Source organism: Motacilla alba, chromosome Z (genome assembly GCF_015832195.1).
Source record: "Motacilla alba alba isolate MOTALB_02 chromosome Z, Motacilla_alba_V1.0_pri, whole genome shotgun sequence".
Lineage (NCBI taxonomy): Eukaryota > Metazoa > Chordata > Aves > Passeriformes > Motacillidae > Motacilla > Motacilla alba.
In genome coordinates, this window is record NC_052046.1 from 47550116 (window position 1) to 47569018 (window position 18903).

The following is an 18903-nucleotide window of genomic DNA, read 5'->3' on the forward strand; positions in this document are numbered from 1 at the left end:
ATCATCTTTATTTGTAATCAGCTTTGTAAACACTGAATTGCTGCTGTGCGGTTTATGGATTTCAAGTCTGGTTTGATACTTTGCACCTGTCTTGTGATGTACCTGTGGTAGCTTATGTTGGCCTGCTTATGAGGCAGCAGTACTAGATGTCATGTAGAGATAGCTTATCAGCAAGGTTCAGCCTTTGAACTGCCAGCTGCCTACTTCTGCTCAAGCAGGTTTGTCAGGTAGGAAGGGCAGAAATGGAAATGTCTGGCCTGTTGATCAAAGCTCATGGTTACTCAATTTTTTGTGGGTTTTTCATGATTTTGTAGATCATTGTCCACTTTTAGTCTAATTAAAATGTTGTATACTATGAAAAGAAATAGTTTGATGGCTGAGATTATTTAAAGTTAATTTTTAAATTGCTTTTTCACTTCTTTTGACATCTTTTAGCAAAGCTGTACTGTTTGTTACATGACACTATACTTGGAGAAGAAAAGATTTAAAGTGTTTATAAAGCAACACAAAGGCTATTCTAGTCAAAGACTGCCCAGAGCTTATGGACATTTTTTTAATTTATGGACTTGTAACCAATGTTAGTAAGTTATCATCAGCAATATTAATTACTTAATGACACACATATATAAAATTTTTCTTTGAATATGTATCTATTGGTAGGACTTGAATAAAGCAGTCCCCTCTACCAGTTTGTCAACTTGCACTTCTCTTGTCTATGAATTAACAAATTAATATCAAAAAACTTGAACTTAATATCAGCAGTTGTTGCCTCTCAGGAAAAAATACTAGAAAACAGCACACAGGTGATTAGATTTGACTGTCTGAGTTCGCTATTTTTGTTGGGTTTTTTGTTTGTTTGTTTGTTTTTGGTTTTTTGTTTTGTTTTGTTTTTTGGTTTTTTGTTTTGTTTTTCTTTAAGTTAGAAGACATCTGCTTTTAGATCTGTAATTTGAATTCTGATCTTTTTTTTTTTCCTCAATTTGTATGATCAGTGTTCTAACAGGTGAAAAATTGTTTTAAATACCTAATCCAAGGATGGTACCAGGAGGGAAAAGTGCTGTAAATAAGGAAAATTATCTGACCTATAACTAGTAAGAGAACCACCACTTTGATTAAACCTATGATTTGAGAATCTGCATCTTCCTATAAAAATGATGCTGATACTTTTCAGCGTCACTTTCTCATTATACATATCAATAATTTTTGTAATTGGTGGTACTTATCTATAAATATCAGGAGCAGATGAATGTGAGTTTTGTTTGAACGTGAATTTTTGCATATATGTGTTTTGAACCTCACAATAAGTTTTTTTAGTCAACATGGTAGTGCCTGTAAGGCCCCTTAACTCTCTCGCATATTTATGGTAAATCTGTTTAGCATAGATTAACATTCTTGCCCTTGAATTAGGACTGCTGGTAAAGCACCTTACATGAATTCATAGCTGTATTTAAACACTCAGAACTCTTGCTGGTATTTATAAGCATCTACTTACTAATTGGAAGTGTTTCTAACTGTATGGGTATTTAATAGCTGCTGTGTGTTCAGTTTTGAATATAGCACTGTTTTTTCTTTGTGAATGTAATTCAGCATAATCTCATTTTCACTCTTAAATATTGACAGTGTTTGAGTCAACCTTTTTAAGGAAGTAGCTACATAAAAATTTTGTAATTTGTACTGCCTGGAGATGGTTTTTGCTTACATTGGTCTTCTTTTTGAGCAGTGTCCCAAACCAACCATCTCTGCATTACAGTCTTTGCCAGAATAGGAATTTATGCCGATAAATAGATATTAAATCTTGTTTACATTATCTCGTGATGACAAAAAAGAGGTAGAAGACACTTTTATTCTGGTTGTTCCAGGGTTTTTGATTTTGGTTTTTTTGCCTTTTTTTTTTATTTTGGGATACAATCCTTTTTTTGTAACAAGTTCTCTTAGAGCTATCCTGTTTTACGAATCAAATTTAAACTTGGAATCAACTCTGTCCTGTCTATCATTATTAAAATAGTGCTTTTTTCCCCCTACATCAGGTCTTACATGAAACATTTCCCCATCATACATTTTTAATGAATGGTCTTATTCAAGGTGTTAAGGTAAGATGTTTTTAAACCTCTGACCTAAATATTCTGTGTGTTCTCATATTTTGACTTGTCTCAACTACATTTTCCATAAGAACATACAAAACATTGAGAATGTAGTTAATTCTTAAACCATTTTTTTACTGTAGTTGTTGTTTCTTGGGCTGAATTCAAGTTTTACTGAGGAAGTGGCAGCATCTTGAGACAGGTGGAATGTTTCTCAGAATTTTAAATTCCTCTCATTTGAATAGGTTCCACTTGTAGCTATTTGTAATTTTGATAAGGATCTGTCTGAGAATAAAGCTAGGTTTTTGTTGTCTGCTTCCTAACATTAAATGATTTATATCAGAGGAGAATTAATGTGATCATGATGATACCATTGAGATAGAAAATGAAGCATTTCATCACTCTGATTTTGTCTTAAAAGGTGGCATAAGAGCTAATTTTCATCAGGTTTGTTTTATTTCCTCATCCTATTTTTTAATCAGCTCTTGAACATTCCGTGGTATTCAAGATGTTCAGGGCAAGTTATAGCTTACTTACTGTGGTTATGCTGGATTGTGGCCACAGAAAAGCTTGCAGGAGTTTTATAGCATAACTAATGTAAAGCTTTTTCTTTGATAACTCTTGTGCTGAGAGGCTGCAAAGCCCTTGCTGAAGCTTATGACTAAGATAATTTATAGCACTCAGAAATTATTTTTCTTTATGTCGCATAACAAATCTAAAGCACTGCTTTTAGCTGTAAGAGTGTAACGTCTTTAGGATCGTTAGGATTGCTGTCTTGCTGTCTTTCCTGGTGAGCTGGCAGAACACAGTGCACTTGCGATGTTTGTCTCAGCCTGAAAGAGGAAGTTATCTTCTCATTGTTCTCATAGAAAAACAAAGCTCATGTTCCTCTTCCTGTTTTAAGTTTTTCTCTCACACTGCAATGTAAATGTGTATTAAAAGTAGTAAATAGAGGGTTCCCCATAGATTTTGTACCGAGCATGCCTGTAGAAAAGTGCAGTAATGTAATGAATATTTGGATTGCTCTAACAAGTCTAATAAACTGGGGATCCAAGACTAGAGAGAGCTTGTACTTCCGTGTCTTTTTTCTTTAAAATTTCATTTGTGAAACATTTGAAGTGTTTTTGACAGCAAAACATGTTAGTTCATGTGGCACTGAAATCTGATTCTAAGGAACAGAAACACTAATTTCGACTGAGTAAGAGATCTAACTTTCCGGGGATCTGGTAGTCTGGCTTTACAGCTTTTGCTCTCAATCTACTTACTAAAAATGTTGAAAATCAGGTTTGTTTGTAAGGATTTGGCAGAACAGTTGTTTAGTACAGCAAGTCTGTGTGCATGTGTTAAACTTTTGACTACATTTGAATAAAAGAGGTAAGCTAAAGTTAGCCAGAGGAGGCTTCGAGGGTATTAAGGTGCTTACAGAACCATGCATTCACTAATGTTTGGACTTAAGGCACAATTGGATTGGTAAACAAAGAATGTACTAATTAGGAGTACAATTAGGAGTACAATTGCTCCCCAATTAACAAACCTGTGAAATCCTTTCCTTGTTTTAATTCTCCTGTGTAATAAAGTGTATATGAGGCCTAGATTCTAGGACTTCATGAAATTCTGGAAAATCTAGTATTTCATCCATAGTCAATTTTTTCTGTTTTTGCTGTACATGTGAGTCTGACCTTTGCCACAGGAATCTCATTATGGTGTCGCATGATCTCAAGTTGCCAGGCCTGCTCAAATGATCTTCATAGTTCTTGCTCTTTGCAGATGTATTGTACAGGATGAATATGTAGTATAAAGCAGTGTTTAATTTAATTTAAACTGTTAAATTTGTTTCAGAGAGCAGTTACCCAAAGCTCTCTGCTGGGACAGTCCAAATTGGCGGGCAACTTGGGTTTGAAATCTAGCACTGAGTCTCTTGATAGAGGCTAAGATAACATCTTTTGTGGAACTAGGCTGTATTTTGGAGATTTTAAAGATTTTGCAGTCTGTGTTACTTCTATGTTGAATCAAATGGAACTTGAAAAAATGTATGCTGTCTCTTTTTTTTAAATTCACTCAGGTTTAATAGATTTGAAACATAAAACATCAGAATCACAGAAAACTAGACTGCAGAGCATAGTGTGAATTTTCAGCTATCTACAACTTCTGTGTATAGTTTTAAATAAATTTTCAATTTTATTATTTTTTAATATTGTAGTTAAACTGAGCCTTGGAAATGTAGATGCAGACATAATAATTGTTTTTCTTCTGTCACAGGGTTTTTTGTCATTTCTCAGTGCTCCACTAATAGGTGCTCTCTCAGATGCTTGGGGACGAAAATATTTTCTTCTTCTTACAGTTTTCTTCACCTGTGTCCCAATTCCATTAATGCGAATAAGCCCATGGTAAGTGGTACAAACTGCAGTAGCAATCTTGTCAGGAGAGCAGATATTCAGATGAGATGTCTGGGGAAATGGGAGAGGGACAATAAGACAAGAAGAAAGCAGCTTTCCTTTCAAGACATGATTGCATTATTCTGGAGCTTTTCTGTTCAAGGTGTATTCAAACTCTATCCTAAAAGTAGAAATAATGGAATGTGAACCATATTCATCCAAGTAAAGCAGTTCTTGTAAGGATTTGACATCCTGTCTAGCTCTATTTTAAGATCAGCTGTTAATTTTTTCCCTTAATGACTGACAGTAATACATATGTTTTTAAAGCTAAATGAACCTTATCATTTATTTGCTAAAGAGAAGTATAAGTGTTACAACTGAGATCTTTTACCTGTTTGATTAGGACTTTGAAACCAAGTCAGTACTGCTCAGTTAAGACTTCAGTTGCATTTACATTTATTGTGAAACTTGGAAGAATTACAGAAGAATTTTGTGTAATGCATTCAGAGTTCAGGTTCCACAGCATTATATATATGATAGTTTATTCCTTAACTGATGAAGTAACTTCTGAGATAGTTAATTTTTCATAACTTGAACTTGAGAGTGTAAAAATCTATGTTCTCAAAGGACCACTTCTTATTTTAGGCTGATGTACAGCAAACAGAAGAATATAAAAGAATTTAAATGCTGTTTTCCGATATTTAAGTGAGACTGTACAGTCATTCATTCATCTCTAGTAAAGTTCTGTGTTAGTTCTCAAGGAACCCTCCTCCTAGGCTTAAACACAAACTTGCTTATTAGTAAGATAAAAAGCAAGCGATCTTAGTTCAAACTTTCTAATTGTTCCTTTTAAATTATTAGGTGGTACTTCGCTATGATTTCAGTATGTGGAATCTTTTCTGTTACCTTTTCTGTAATATTTGCCTATGTAGCTGATGTAACACAAGAACATGAAAGAACTACAGCCTATGGACTGGTAAGATATGCTTAATTTGGGGAAAAAGGTCAGATTATGACCTTCATATTGAACTTGTGTTTTGATGTACAGATTGTTTCCTGATTAATGTAAAGAGTTTGATAAAGGAATGTACCATGGCTCTCTCTCTAACACTCTTGTGTTAGAGTTCAAGCAGTGAACGGAGTGCTGTGTGCTCATGGGAGCAGAATTGATATTTGACAACTTGCACAGAGGGCATGTGTGAGAAAGAATGTCTGTAAGTTTTGCAAACAGAACATTAAATGTTAAAGACAATGCAAGGAATATAGCAATAGTTTTCCATCACGTCTAAGTTGCACATCTAGTTCATATGACTTCTTTTTGGTGTAGAATGGCCTTTTCTAACGTCAGAATGGTAAGGATGAAAGTGCATAAACCAGTATTTTTAATAACTTAGACACGATCTTTCTTAATGATCAAAAGATGAGGAAAGTAATTTAGTTAGTACAAACTAGTCCATTCAGTGGTAATGTAATTCCTGCTTAGTTTGCATCCCTAAGATCTATATTACTTTAAGTTTTGGAGGTCTATTGATAGACATCCTTAGCTTTTAAACTTCTTTTAGGCCGGCAGGCATTTAAGTGTACTGACAACATTTTCAGTCAAATCACTTCAAATTCATATTTAGAAAACAAAATAAAGATTTTAGTCTATTTGAAAGTAAGAGCCATTTTCCTTTGAGCCAAGCCTGATCTTGGAGTGCAAATCCTGTCTAGTATGGTGTGCTGTTGAGAAGGCTGTAGAAACTGTATCTGGGACCCATGCTTACTGTTGTAAATGGTATGTGGTTTATTTACTTTTTTGTTTGGTTTGGGTTTTTTACTTGAATTTTTACTGGTGTGTTTTTTTAAATCACACTTCTAGGGAGGAGTGGTGGTGGTGAGCAAGTTACTTCCTTTTTCTGTAATGGGAGAATAACCACTTTGATGGGTTTGTAAACTGTTGTTGTGCATAGGTATCTGCCACCTTTGCAGCAAGTTTGGTAACTAGTCCTGCCATTGGAGCATACCTGTCTGCCAGCTACGGGGATAGTCTGGTTGTACTGGTGGCCACGTTGGTGGCTGCTGTGGACATCTGCTTCATCATGCTAGCTGTACCAGAATCTCTGCCGGAAAAAATAAGACCTGCTTCGTGGGGATCTTCTATATCGTGGGAACAGGCAGATCCTTTTGCAGTAAGATGCACTTCAATAAGTAGTTATTTAATATTTGGTGATTAATAAGTAATAATTACAAGTTGCAGTTTTTAAGCTTGAGAAGTCTTCAGCCTTACTGGTAGCTTGACTGTTGGGTACGCTGTAGTCTCCGTTCTCTGCTGTTGCCCATAAAGATCTAACTATATTTAAAAAACAAAATCAAACCAAACTTTGTAGATTAAATAATTCTAGATTTGAAAATAATGGTTGGTGTGAAATCCAAAGGTACAATACTTTAATTTTCTAACTTAGGTACTCTATTTTATTGCAAACAGAAATGCTGAATTCTTACGCCTCAAAGAAAGCCAATATTTTAAGGTTTTACCTACTCACTTTATGACTGTAGTTTTGGCAGTACCTCTCTGCACTCTTGATTTCCACTTTTGGTTATATGTGATTTATTTCTAATAGAGAATGGATCTATAAAGCCTGATCTTTTTATAGGCATATATAGGAAGGGCTAAAACATCTCATGCAGTCTTTGTAGTAACTTGTTCACTGACTCACACTTACTCAGTTATTTTATGTTTTCGTTTCACCTTGGTATCTTAAGAAAGGAAGAAGTGATTTTTCTTCATGAGATCTGTCCTGCTGGGAACTGGTTGTGAATATTGAGAGATGAATGGCATGTTTGAAAGACTGCAGTTACAGAATTTGTTTTCCACAATTTATTTGTTCCTTAAAGTAATTAATATAACTGGTGAACAAGTGTAAGAAATGTACATTTCCTAGTATCTTTCAAAACAAATAATTACTATGGAGGTCCATTAGAAGACATTAGGTATTACTATTATGTAATGCTGGTTTTGGGGAATAGTTTTGACTTGGTACTGAACAGTAGCTTCAAAAATCTTGATGGAAACTTTACTGAAGAACTGGGCTCCTTAAATTGTATATAAAGAGATTGTTTGTGACTTAAGGTTCAGCTTAACAGTATCCATGTGTAATTCTTTTGGTGTGTATGCATGCACAAAAAAAGGGAATCTACCTTCTTTCTTTATGCTTTCATTAGACTTTGTGCAAATGTTTCAATACCTGCCTTGTTCTTTTGTTTTACAGTCTCTGAAGAAGGTTAGAAAGGATCCTACAGTTCTCCCAATCTGCATTACAGTGTTGTTCTCATATCTGCCTGAGGCTGGCCAGTATTCTAGTTTCTTTCTGTACTTGAGACAGGTAAATGTTGGTCTCTTCTCATCTTACTAAGGATGTTTAAATAAGTATTCCCTATGACCTCTTTCTTGTTATAGACTTTGTTTAGAGACCTGCTTTCTGACAAAGTAAAGCTTTAAAATTAAAGGCAGGGTGCTTTGCTAAGCCAAGAACTGAGTAACACTTGACTCCTGATGGCATAAACCCTGCAATATCTTAAGCACGTGTTTACCTTAAGCAGGCCTTTGTTCTCATTCAGTATAGCAGTTTCTGAGTCTGTCTTGGAGTGAGATCTTGCCTGTCAAAGACCTGTTGTGTTTGGGGGAGGGATAGAGAACTTCAGATCCATGACTTCCTCTGTCTCCTTTTTTTAAGGCAGTTTTTTTTTTTTTTTTTCCTTGATACTTTTCTTAGCAAAGAGTCAAGTTAGGGATTATTCTTGAAAGTGGACACTTCCTGAATGGATCCTGTATATATCTAAAGTGTAAGCAGGGATGAGTGTTTTCATTGAGAAGATATTCACTGCTAGTAATTGAGAAGATATTCACTGCTAGTAAGTGTCCTGGATTGTGTTTAGCATTTGTTTCACACAGTTTCTGCTTCTCTACAGATTATAGGCTTTGGATCCACTAGCATTGCGGCATTTATAGCTGTGGTAGGCATTCTGTCCATAATAGCTCAGGTAAGCTTTGTTTCTTAGTGCTTCATTTAAGCTTATCTAAAAACTTTTTAGGTGCTCTAAGATGTCAGTGTATCTTGCATTCACTGAATGTTGTATTCATGATACAGTTGGTGTAAATTTCTTACTTTGTATAAGCTTTCCTTAGTAATGCTGGATCTGGACATCAGAAAGATAAAATTTGCTATACTTGGATCAGTAAATTCATTGGAAGTCTGACTTAAAATCATGAAAATGATAATGGAAATTTGTTACTAAATGCAAGGCTGAAAGGGAGATGCCTTATTTTAAATAAAAGTCATGTTACTTGCACCTGTTCAGTTGGCTTGTGCTATCAAACTTGCATACAGACAGTCTTTCCAGGGTTACTTAGGCTCAGCTTGGAGGCTGAGGAGCTGTGAGGCCTTGGTATCTTCTTGTCATATTTCTTAATTGGCAAAAGTGAGCTGATTTTTCAACAAATCCTTTATGTCTTTTGTAAATCCAGGTTTTTATGATGTGATCTTTGGTATGTTTATGGATACAGTTTGTCTTCCTGTTCTGATGACAAGAGGAGGAATGGCATATAGAGTATGTTGTACCCTTGCTGCCATTCTTAGAAGAATGAAGGTCTTACTGTTTTGATGTAAACAACACATTCATCAATAATTACCAGTTTTACTGATGTCAGTTGTGGCCTTCATTTGCAATTCAAGAAATTATTTTAATCTTTGTGCTATACTTTGTTCTGATGCTATTATGTGCACTCACATCTGCCAGTCATACTTTATGCAGACCAGTATTTTTGCTAAAAATATCTAAGATGACTTTCCTTCTTTTTTATAATTTTCAGTGTTAAAATGAGGAAAATCTTTTGATTTTTGAGCTTTTTGGAGAGTACAGCTTACTGAAGTAATCTAGGCTTATTGACATAATCTTTGCTTCATATACTGATTTGTGTTGTCATGTTGGGTAAAGAAAGAACTGAACACATGAAGATAGAATTACTGTATTTTTTCTATGTAGCATTCAAACTAGAAATGAGAAACAAGGAAGCTAGGGTGAGCAGTTGTCCTTGCCTGGATGACAAGTGCCCACCTAGCTGCTCCAGCACTCCCCTATCCAGCCAGGAGATAAGGCAGTTTATTAAAGCAAAAACAAAAGTTTAGGCGTGCACAAACACAGGAAAAAAAAGGGGTTTATTTTCTGCTTCCCATGAGCTGGCAGCATTGAGCCACTTCCTGGGAAGCAGGACTTCCACACACATAGCAGTCGCTCTGAAAGGCAAACATCATAAATAACAAATGCCCCATTTCTCCTCCTTTCCTTAGTTTTATGTCTGAGCTGATACCATATGGGATGAGTTATCCCTTTGGTCAGTTTGAGTCAGCTGGCCAAGTTTTGTCCCCTCCCAGGATCTTACCCGCTCCTAGTCTACTGATGTGGGGGGAGTGTTAAGAGACAGCACTGATGCTCTGCCAGTGCTGCTCAGCAGTAGCCAAAGCACTGGTGTGTTAACAGCACCTTTCCAATTACCCACAGACCAGTGAGAGCTGCTGTGGGAAAATTAACTCCATCTCAGCCAGACTCAATACAATCAGGAAAAGAGACAAGAGAAGAGAGGAAGTGTATTCTGCTCTGCAGTCCTGGTTCCTTTTCTCTGTATTTTTACTGAAGCATTGCTGAGTTTCTCCTGTTAAAGAAAAATGTGTGGTCCATTAACTGAATCAAGTTGTCCATGTGGACTTCGCTTTACTAGGAAGTGTCTGCTTCTTGCCCTGAGTGTCTTGTTGTATCTGAATTGGGATCTCCTTCCCCCTCAGCAGTAACACTTCTGAAAAATGGAAGTACTGATCTTTGGTTAGGATTAGCTTCAATGTGCAAATGAAAAGGTCGTATCAGTTGTGTAAAGAGTCAGTGGAAAATGTAATTAATGGTGCCTAGGAATTGGCCAAATTTCACTGTATGTGATGAAGGTGACAAAGCAGCCGGATTTACTTGTAAGTTTAAATGTAAATTTGCAAAATAATTCAGCTTACCTAAGGAGTTTACTTTCTTCTGAGCTAGCAGTCTTTTTTTTCTCTAGTATTTGTAGATACTGGTAATTAAAATCGTGTCCAGCCTGCACTGTCTTTGATTGGTAACAGCTTTTATTTTGTGGAGTGCTCTATTCTGTAATACAATAGGTTTGTAGAGGTGAAAATGAAAGCCTGTTTGCATTGGAAAAAGACACTGTCATCTAATATACATAGAGAGGGCAATACATATGCTTCTGGATGTCCCAAAGTAGTAATCCTTTAAATGTTAAGGATATCTATACATTAAATGTTGAAATTACTTACCTCTAATCTGGACTAAATACAGGAGGAGAAAGAGGACAAATGGTATGAATTTCCTCATCATTTGAAAGGTCTTCTGAATTACTTTGCATGGGAGAAATTACTTTAGCAAGTCTGACTTTTTAAAACAACTTTTGGTTGAACTAATTTCTCTTGCAGACTTTGTTTCTCAGTATCTTGATGAGATCTATAGGGAACAAAAACACAGTTCTCCTTGGTCTTGGCTTTCAGATCTTTCAGCTGGCTTGGTATGGGTTTGGATCTCAGTCTTGGTAAGCATACATTTTGCTATGTACACACTTGTTAAGGAACTGAAAGTTGTTTTTTTTTTCCCAAGAAATTCTACTATTAATTCTGTTGTCATGGGTATTTGAGTGTTCTGTGAATTAAGTATTCCCATTTTCATTACACTACCAAAATTTGGTCTGTATTTTGCATATGTAGGAATGATAGAATTTTGTGTACTTACAGCCCTTTTGAAAAGGAGTCTTTGCAACATTTTGTTCCACTGAGTATTAAGTCTATCAATGTGGTTAAAACTTATTCCTAAATTCACAAGCTAATAAGTAGCATGTTTTCTCTAGTAATTCCACTGGATCTGTTTTACCCATTAAGTATTGGACCTATACTTGTTTTTGTAACGTATTCTCTTGCTCCAACTATCATCAGTCTTAGAAACTATCTAGAGTTTCTTCTGTTGGAAAAACTGTCTTTAAGTAGAGACAACTGGAACCATTAGCTAGAAAAACATATTCATTACAGAGTGTGTCCTACTGAGAAGGATGAGTGCTTGTCGTTTATCAGAGTATTTCCTAATCAGTTGTAGAAGCTAGAGAATTGTGTCACTGGGACACCCTGGGAAATTGTTCCTTTGTACAGTGTTTGGAGAGGAAAGCCCACCTCACTCCCGTTCCCATTTTTTTCTCTGCTAGGATAGAATCAAATCAAATGTGCTTCTGTTCTAACAAGTTCAGAATAATATGTGGGAAGGGAGCGGGAAGATAACCAGATAATTTCCAATTCTTTAGGTGTTTTAATAAGAATATTTTGAAAGGAATGAAGTATTAAATAAGGGTGCCCTTGTGGCTCTTGTGGGAGTGTGGGGAGTAATTATAAGGGCAGTCTCATTTTTAATTCAAATTATGTATTTAACACAGGATGATGTGGGCAGCGGGAGCTGTAGCAGCGATGTCAAGCATTACATTCCCAGCAATTAGTGCCCTGGTTTCACGAAATGCAGAGGCAGATCAGCAAGGTGAGTATTGGATAAATTGCTGTTTATGCATCAGACTGCTTTTTTGTCTAGAAAGCAGAAGACTTATCTAGGTGTACTTTTCAAGTTGTCTTTGTATGTTTTCACTTGGTAGTACCTGTGGAAGTCTGCTAGTCTATGTAGAGAGTAAGGAAGTGCACAAATTTACCATATTTGCATTGAAAAAACCATAATTTCTGATTAACTACTTCTTGTCTTTCTTTCTGTAAAAGTACTAGGAAGGCAACAAAAACATTCTCTTTTTTCCTCTTCCTTTTATTATATGCAGTATTCTCTTAAGTAGACTGTGAGGATTAATGTGACAATACTGCCTTCTTAATTACACATTTTACTGGATTGAAATAAATGTAGGAAAGAAGTTTTATTTTTTTTTTGTAGAAAAGTTGGCCCTATTTGATACAATACTTCAGATTTTCAAGGAATAGAAAAGGATGCCAAAGTAACCAGTTGATCTGAGAAAACACAGAATTTACTGGTTTTGATATGAAAAGCAATGTACAGTCAGAAATTACTCCTCCTTTAAAGTGAAATGAGAAGTCGCCAAGGTAACCAGTTGATCTGAGAAAACACAGAATTTACTGGTTTTAATATGAAAAGCAATGTACTGTCAGAAATTACTCCTCCTTTAAAGTGAAATGAGAAGTCATCACAAATTAAAACACTGGTAAAAAGACTTAGTATTGTACTTGAATTGAACTTGAATTTAGTATTCTCTTTTAAAAATGCCGTACATATAAATAGTAAGTATCAGTTATATTTTAGCATTGTACAACATAAAGTTAGGTAAATGCAGGTAATCTGAGAAGTACCAAGGAGATGCTGTTCCAGGAGCTGGATTTCTGTTGAAAGATGCAAAAGATAGTATTTTACATGGGTTTTTGTAATTATTCCCCTCTCCCCTGTTTTTTTTCGAGACATTGTAAAGATTTTTAAAGACTTGTTTTCTGTTTACATCAGGAAATGACTAGTTTAGTTAAGCTGACAGAAGCCATTGAACTTTGATTTTACATAGAGGAAACTGGTGTTAATAGCTAAGGCATTCAAGACTGAGGTCTTGCCACCTGGTAGCATGAAGATTTTAAACTTTCATATCATCAACCTATGAAGTAAAAACTTGGACAGCGATCCTTTTTGCATGTTTTCTTTCCCTCCTAATTTACAAGTTACTGCCTTAAGAACGAAGCAGATTATTAATATTGCAAAATAGCATTTTTAGACTCTTATTATGTGAAGTTAATATCATCAAAACACTTTTTTGCACTGTTGTCACAATTACTTAATGAAGTCGAAACAGAAATATACCTATAACATTTTGATTAATCAAGCTTTAAAAAGAATCCAGTGTAAAAGTGCAGTCAGTCAAATATTGTGAATTTACTGCTGTATACTTAATTTATTGCCCTGAGTAAGTTACTTGGTATTTAAATAAATACTGGTCACAATTTATGCGTATTTTCCCACAGTTCTAAACACTTAGGTGCTTTACTCTAAATTTCACTTGAAAATAAATTGGATGGGAACCACATTTAAACTCCGCTATCTTTGCTATCTTCATTGCAGGCTTTGGGTGAGAGTGGAAGAGCTCTAATATTAAAAATTAAACCTACACATAATTTCTTTATCATAATAATAAAATATTATCTAATAATAAAAATAATAATTCTTCCAGTAATCTGCAAGTATGGTGACCGAACTGTGGTGTGCAGAGGATTATTTTAATCCAAAAGATTTGTCTTCAATATACTTATTCTTATCTTAGAATGTAGAAATAATTATCATATGCTCTATTTTGGAACAATTATTAGAATACACTCAGAGCTCTTGGCTCTGAGCATTTCTTCCTTGCCTAAAAAAAACCCTACTTTTTTTTTTCCTCATTAGGTGTTGTCCAAGGAATAATAACTGGAGTAAGAGGACTGTGCAATGGCCTGGGACCAGCATTATATGGCTTTATTTTCTTTCTCTTCCATGTGGAACTCAATGAATTGCTACCTGATAACAGTTCTGAAATAGAAACGGAGCAGAATCCCAGTGATAAGGTTAGTTCAAAATTTAGTGCAGAGTTTGCTGTGTAGAACTCATAGTGCCAGAAATCTGTCTTTTTGGTTGACTTAAAATCGTTGTATCTTATACTTAAACAACTTAATTCTCCCTTTTCAGTTTTATTAAATAATTAAGATAGCTCATGATTTAAATGTGATAGTAAATACTTTGATTTACAGTAGTAGCAGCATTGGTTTCAGTGTTGTAACAGTACCAGGTAACTTCTTTTGATGTAAATTTACTGGAACTAAAGTTTGAGTGAGGTTGCATCATTATGATTATCCTCAGGAAACCCTTACAGCAAACAGGGGAGCTGTAGGCTGTGTTGAAGAGTAATAATAACACTTGGCAATGCACTGACAAAGTGCAGTTTTTGAAAGATTTTTACTCCTCTCAGGAGTAAAAGTCACAATTATGTAATACTCAAATGAATTAGCTGCTCAGATGAATTAGCTGTTATACTGCAAATGAGGGTGTATCAATTTCTGGAAGTTCATTTCTTCTTTGAGTATTTGTGTGTGTAGCACCTCTTGAAGATTTAATATCATCAAAATATATATTTTTATATGTTTATATTCTTTATATGTACAGACAATCAGCTGAAAATTTAGGCCTCTGATTGTAACAAGAATTGAGGCAAGCAAAATACCCAGTTACTATATACTTATGTTCAGGTATTTTCCCACATTTTTTGAGAATAACTTCCTACATTTAATTTGGTAGAATAAAAGTACACTAGATTGACAAGTTTCACCTGCTGTTTTATCTAGTTTTAGTTTACATAGATACAGAAAAGTTGTTAAAGATAGAAAAAAAGCTGGATTGCTGACATTTTTCTTTTGCAGAGGTTTGCCATCAAACCTGGCTGATTTAAAATTTATCCTAAAACCTTTCTGGTTTTTGTTTTTAGCTGGAGCTATGAAATGTGGATAAGTTTTGGTTTTGAATTTTAAAATAAACCTCTTAGAAGCAAGAGACAATAACTCCAAATACTAAATTATCGTACATGAGTAACATGTCTCTGCAATGAAAATGGTCTCACTTTAAAAATGGTTATTTTGCTCACCCATATATTTGATTTTTTTGGGATGCTTCTTTATTTGGCTAACTTGATTCTAGATATCTCAGCCATGGAAAAGTGAAGCTAAGGTTATTGAGTACTTGTACTTCTGGATGTTGAAATCCTATTGTATTAATGTTCAGAGGAGTCTTGTTGATTTTAACAGGCATGTTGCCTAAACCAAAAAAAATATTACAAAAAAGCATCAAGTCAACTTTTTTTTCATTAGCTAGGCAATCATACTTTCAATTGAAATTTTATGTGTTTTTGGTTTTTAGATCAGTGTGGAGATCAGGTGAGCAATTTATGGGATTTTAGATGTAGAAAATTCACTTTACAGTGCATATATGAATCTGTTTGCAAAAATTGTATAGTCCCCATAAATATGTCTCTCATGATCTTCTGCCTTAGTGGTGTAGTTTGTAATGCAGAAGTCAATGTCTGAAACATGAATTCTTTATTATGTTTGTTTTCTTGTAGAGAGCTGTCATTCCTGGCCCCCCCTTCCTGGTTGGAGCGTGCATTGTTCTTCTGGCTTTTCTAGTCGCCTTATTTATTCCTGAGAACAGCAAAGCCAGCAGTACCAAAAAACACAGCAACAGCATCAGCAGTAGTCTGAGTAACAACCTAGACCAAAGTAATGAAGAGGACATTGAACCGTTGCTGCAGGATAGCAGTGTATGAAGGCTAAATTCTGAGGGGCCAATGGAACAAATTCATGCACTGAATTGTGGCTCTGGAAGCTCAGTGGGAGTTACAGAGTATCTTGCCTTTGAGAAGAGGGCAGCTGTGACAGGAGGTCACTTGCTGTGTGCTACTTGAGGTTGATGTCATGTATGCAGGAGTCGTTTTTTAGAACAGCAGGTCACCAGCTGGTGTGATTCTACCCAGTATTGGACTGAAATGCTGTGTCAAATTCTGAAATTGGGTAGAAACCTGAATACAGAGACACATTTTTTTTTAAAGTTTGAATGTTTAGTTCCCAAAATTGCAAGTTAATGTGAAATAAACTGGTTTGAGTCAAAACAATTTGGCCATTGCTATAATAGGTTGTTTTACATTTCTTATGCCTTTTTGTCTGCATCTATGCCACAGGTAGTCTTCATAGTATGGGAGGCACTGATCTCTATATAGTTTTGGTACCTGAAATAGTGGTTATCAAGGAAATTCTCAGATATTATTTACTAGCAAGAAGTCCAGTAGTTACCAGAAAGCAGTGATGAAACTGAGATGGCAGAATTGTGAATGTGTGTGATCACACAGGATAGTACTTAGCCATAAATGAAGATCATACAGAAACCCTAAACCCACATTCTGGAATAATCACTTGTGTGCAATTAAAGCAAATCCAGATGGCACCCAAGATCCAGGTCCCATTAATGTTTTGCTTATAAAAAATAAAATTTTATTATGACAATGAGCAGTGTCAGAAATAGACACTTCTGAGTGGGTGCCAGAATACTTCACATCAAAATATATAGGTATGTACTGCATTTCGTCACTTTATCTGCCATATAAACCAATTTTTCCTATTAATTCATTTCACCGCTGCCTTAACTGCTTCTTAGTGTTCAGTTATTAATAATATTCAGCCTTCGTATCACGGTCTTACCTGCTGAATATCATAGAGATATTCATATCTTTTTTTTTTTTCTAAAAGATGCTTCAAAGGAGTTATGAATTATTACAAATGTGCTAATTTTTAGAGACATTTTATGAAGAAGACAGAGATTTATATGTATTTTACTGCAGTGTAAATGGACTATTAAACCCAACTTTGATGAAGTACTCCTATGAATATTTTATATGTATGCAATATATGTAGATATTTGTAAGGAGTTTTAATTTTTCCAGATGGGGTGCTGTGTAAATCATGTATTTATAAATGTAATGAGGGTACAGACAGTTATACAGTTTTTTAAAAGGATTGTGTATTGACTGAACAAATTTTAAAAATATATATTTTGAAACTTGTTCCATGTTGAGCACAGATAAGAAACCTTTTGTACTATGCAGGTTGGTTTTTAAGTTAATAAGCTTCCTAATGCATAATAAATATAAATATCAAGCTTTCTAGGTTTTGTGACTAAGTGTCTCTTTTTCCAAGTTCACTGTTGTGCCTTTGCTACTTCAGAGGAGAATTATCCTACTGTTGGATGACAGTACCTCAATTCCTGTTCTGTTTTGTTGTGTTTCTGTTATCAAGAGTGGTGCAAACCATGCTTTGCTTAGAAATTCCTTGGGTATCTGACATGTTATCCACTGGGGTGGAGAATGAAGGTGCAGAAAAGCCCTGAGAATAATTTCTGATCTGAACACTACTGCAGAATTAATATGCTTTTTTTTGTGAGGAGGCTTATGTAGCTCTTTTTCTTTGAATTTCTTGTAATTCAAGCCTGGGCTTTTATGCTGGATAATCTTTTTTTGCTGCAGGCCAGACTGCAGTCAGGTAGGTTTTGTGTGATCCCAGCTTAGAATGTCTTAAACTTGATATATGGAATAAAATACAGTATATAAGTGTTAAAGGTAGTATCTGACAAATTTATTACTGCTTATAGTATCCCAGCAATGGATCAGATTTTTGAAGTAGAATCTCAAAATCACAGAGTGGTTGGAAGGGACCTTTGAAGGTCATGGGACAGGGACATCTTTCACCAGAACAGGTTGCTCACAGCCACCCTGTCCAATCTAGCCTTGAACATATCCAGGACTTTCAGGAGTGGGTTATCTGCAGCTTCTCTGGGCAACCTGTGACAGTGCCTCACCACCCTTATTGCAGAGACTTCCTTCCCTATATTCAATCTAAACTCAACTCTTTTCATTTTAAAACTCTTACTCTTTGTCCTGTCACTAAATACTTTGGTGAAATGCTGCCTCCTTTCCTAAAAGTCTTTTTTTATATATTGAAGGGCTCACCCCAGAGCCGCCTTTCCTGCTGGCCGAACAACCACAGCTCTCAGCATGTCTTCATAGGAGAGGTGCTCCAGTCCTTCAATCATCTGTGGCCTCCTCATTCCAACAAGTCTGTGGTTTCCTGTGCTGGGGAATCCAGAGGTGGATGCAAAAGATAATATATTTTAAGCACGCACCCTTACTCTATATAAATTATTATATGTACTACTCTGCTAATTAAGTACACAATAAGAAGGTAAAAAGGTAAGCTGTAGATTAGATAAACAATTTTCAAATATTTTTATGGGTAGTGTGAAGTATTTTTCTGTTCCCAGTAGAAAATTAGTAAATGATCCTCAGAAATACCTGATGCCTCATTATTTTTAGAAATTTTTATTCAAGGCAGTGGTACAGAGATTGGTTCAAAGTGCAATTTAGCTTGATTTTAAACTTCAATATGTATTTAATATCTGTTTTTAGTTTCTGTTATTACTGAAAAAGATACCTCACAAAGATATTGATCCAAATGGAAAGTGTGTTGAAGGCTGTGCTTACTAAATCATGATCCTCGTTTTTCAGTCCTGCCCACTACTTATGCAAAGGTGTATTAAAGTTCAGATTCATACTCAGCTAGGAAGTTTCTGTTTTCCCTCATGTCAGTCAGTTGGATTTGCAAACTAATTGAAAGGTCTTGAATTTTTGTGTTATTAACAAATTGATTAAAAAACTTCCCTCTGGAAGATATTTTAAAAAGAGTTAGAAAGTTACTTCCCTGTAGAAGTGTACAGATAGTAGAGGTTTTTATGGGTGAGACTTCTACACTTCTTTTTGCAACAAAATT

General features: G+C 35.3%; 1 protein-coding gene across 1 annotated transcript in view; it reads left to right on the forward strand.

Annotated features, from left to right (window-relative positions):
- LOC119695741 (hippocampus abundant transcript-like protein 1) overlaps positions 1-17246 on the forward strand; it is a 30319-nt gene extending 13073 nt beyond the window's left edge. Inside the window, exons 3-12 of the mRNA XM_038124812.1 lie at positions 2028-2090; positions 4341-4468; positions 5318-5432; positions 6409-6627; positions 7708-7821; positions 8408-8479; positions 10954-11066; positions 11952-12049; positions 13949-14106; positions 15651-17246. Of these exons, the coding sequence (XP_037980740.1) occupies positions 2028-2090; positions 4341-4468; positions 5318-5432; positions 6409-6627; positions 7708-7821; positions 8408-8479; positions 10954-11066; positions 11952-12049; positions 13949-14106; positions 15651-15854 (1284 nt within the window). The 3' untranslated portion in view covers positions 15855-17246. The remainder of the gene's footprint in view (positions 1-2027; positions 2091-4340; positions 4469-5317; positions 5433-6408; positions 6628-7707; positions 7822-8407; positions 8480-10953; positions 11067-11951; positions 12050-13948; positions 14107-15650) is intronic.
- The last annotated feature ends 1657 nt before the right edge of the window (positions 17247-18903 follow it).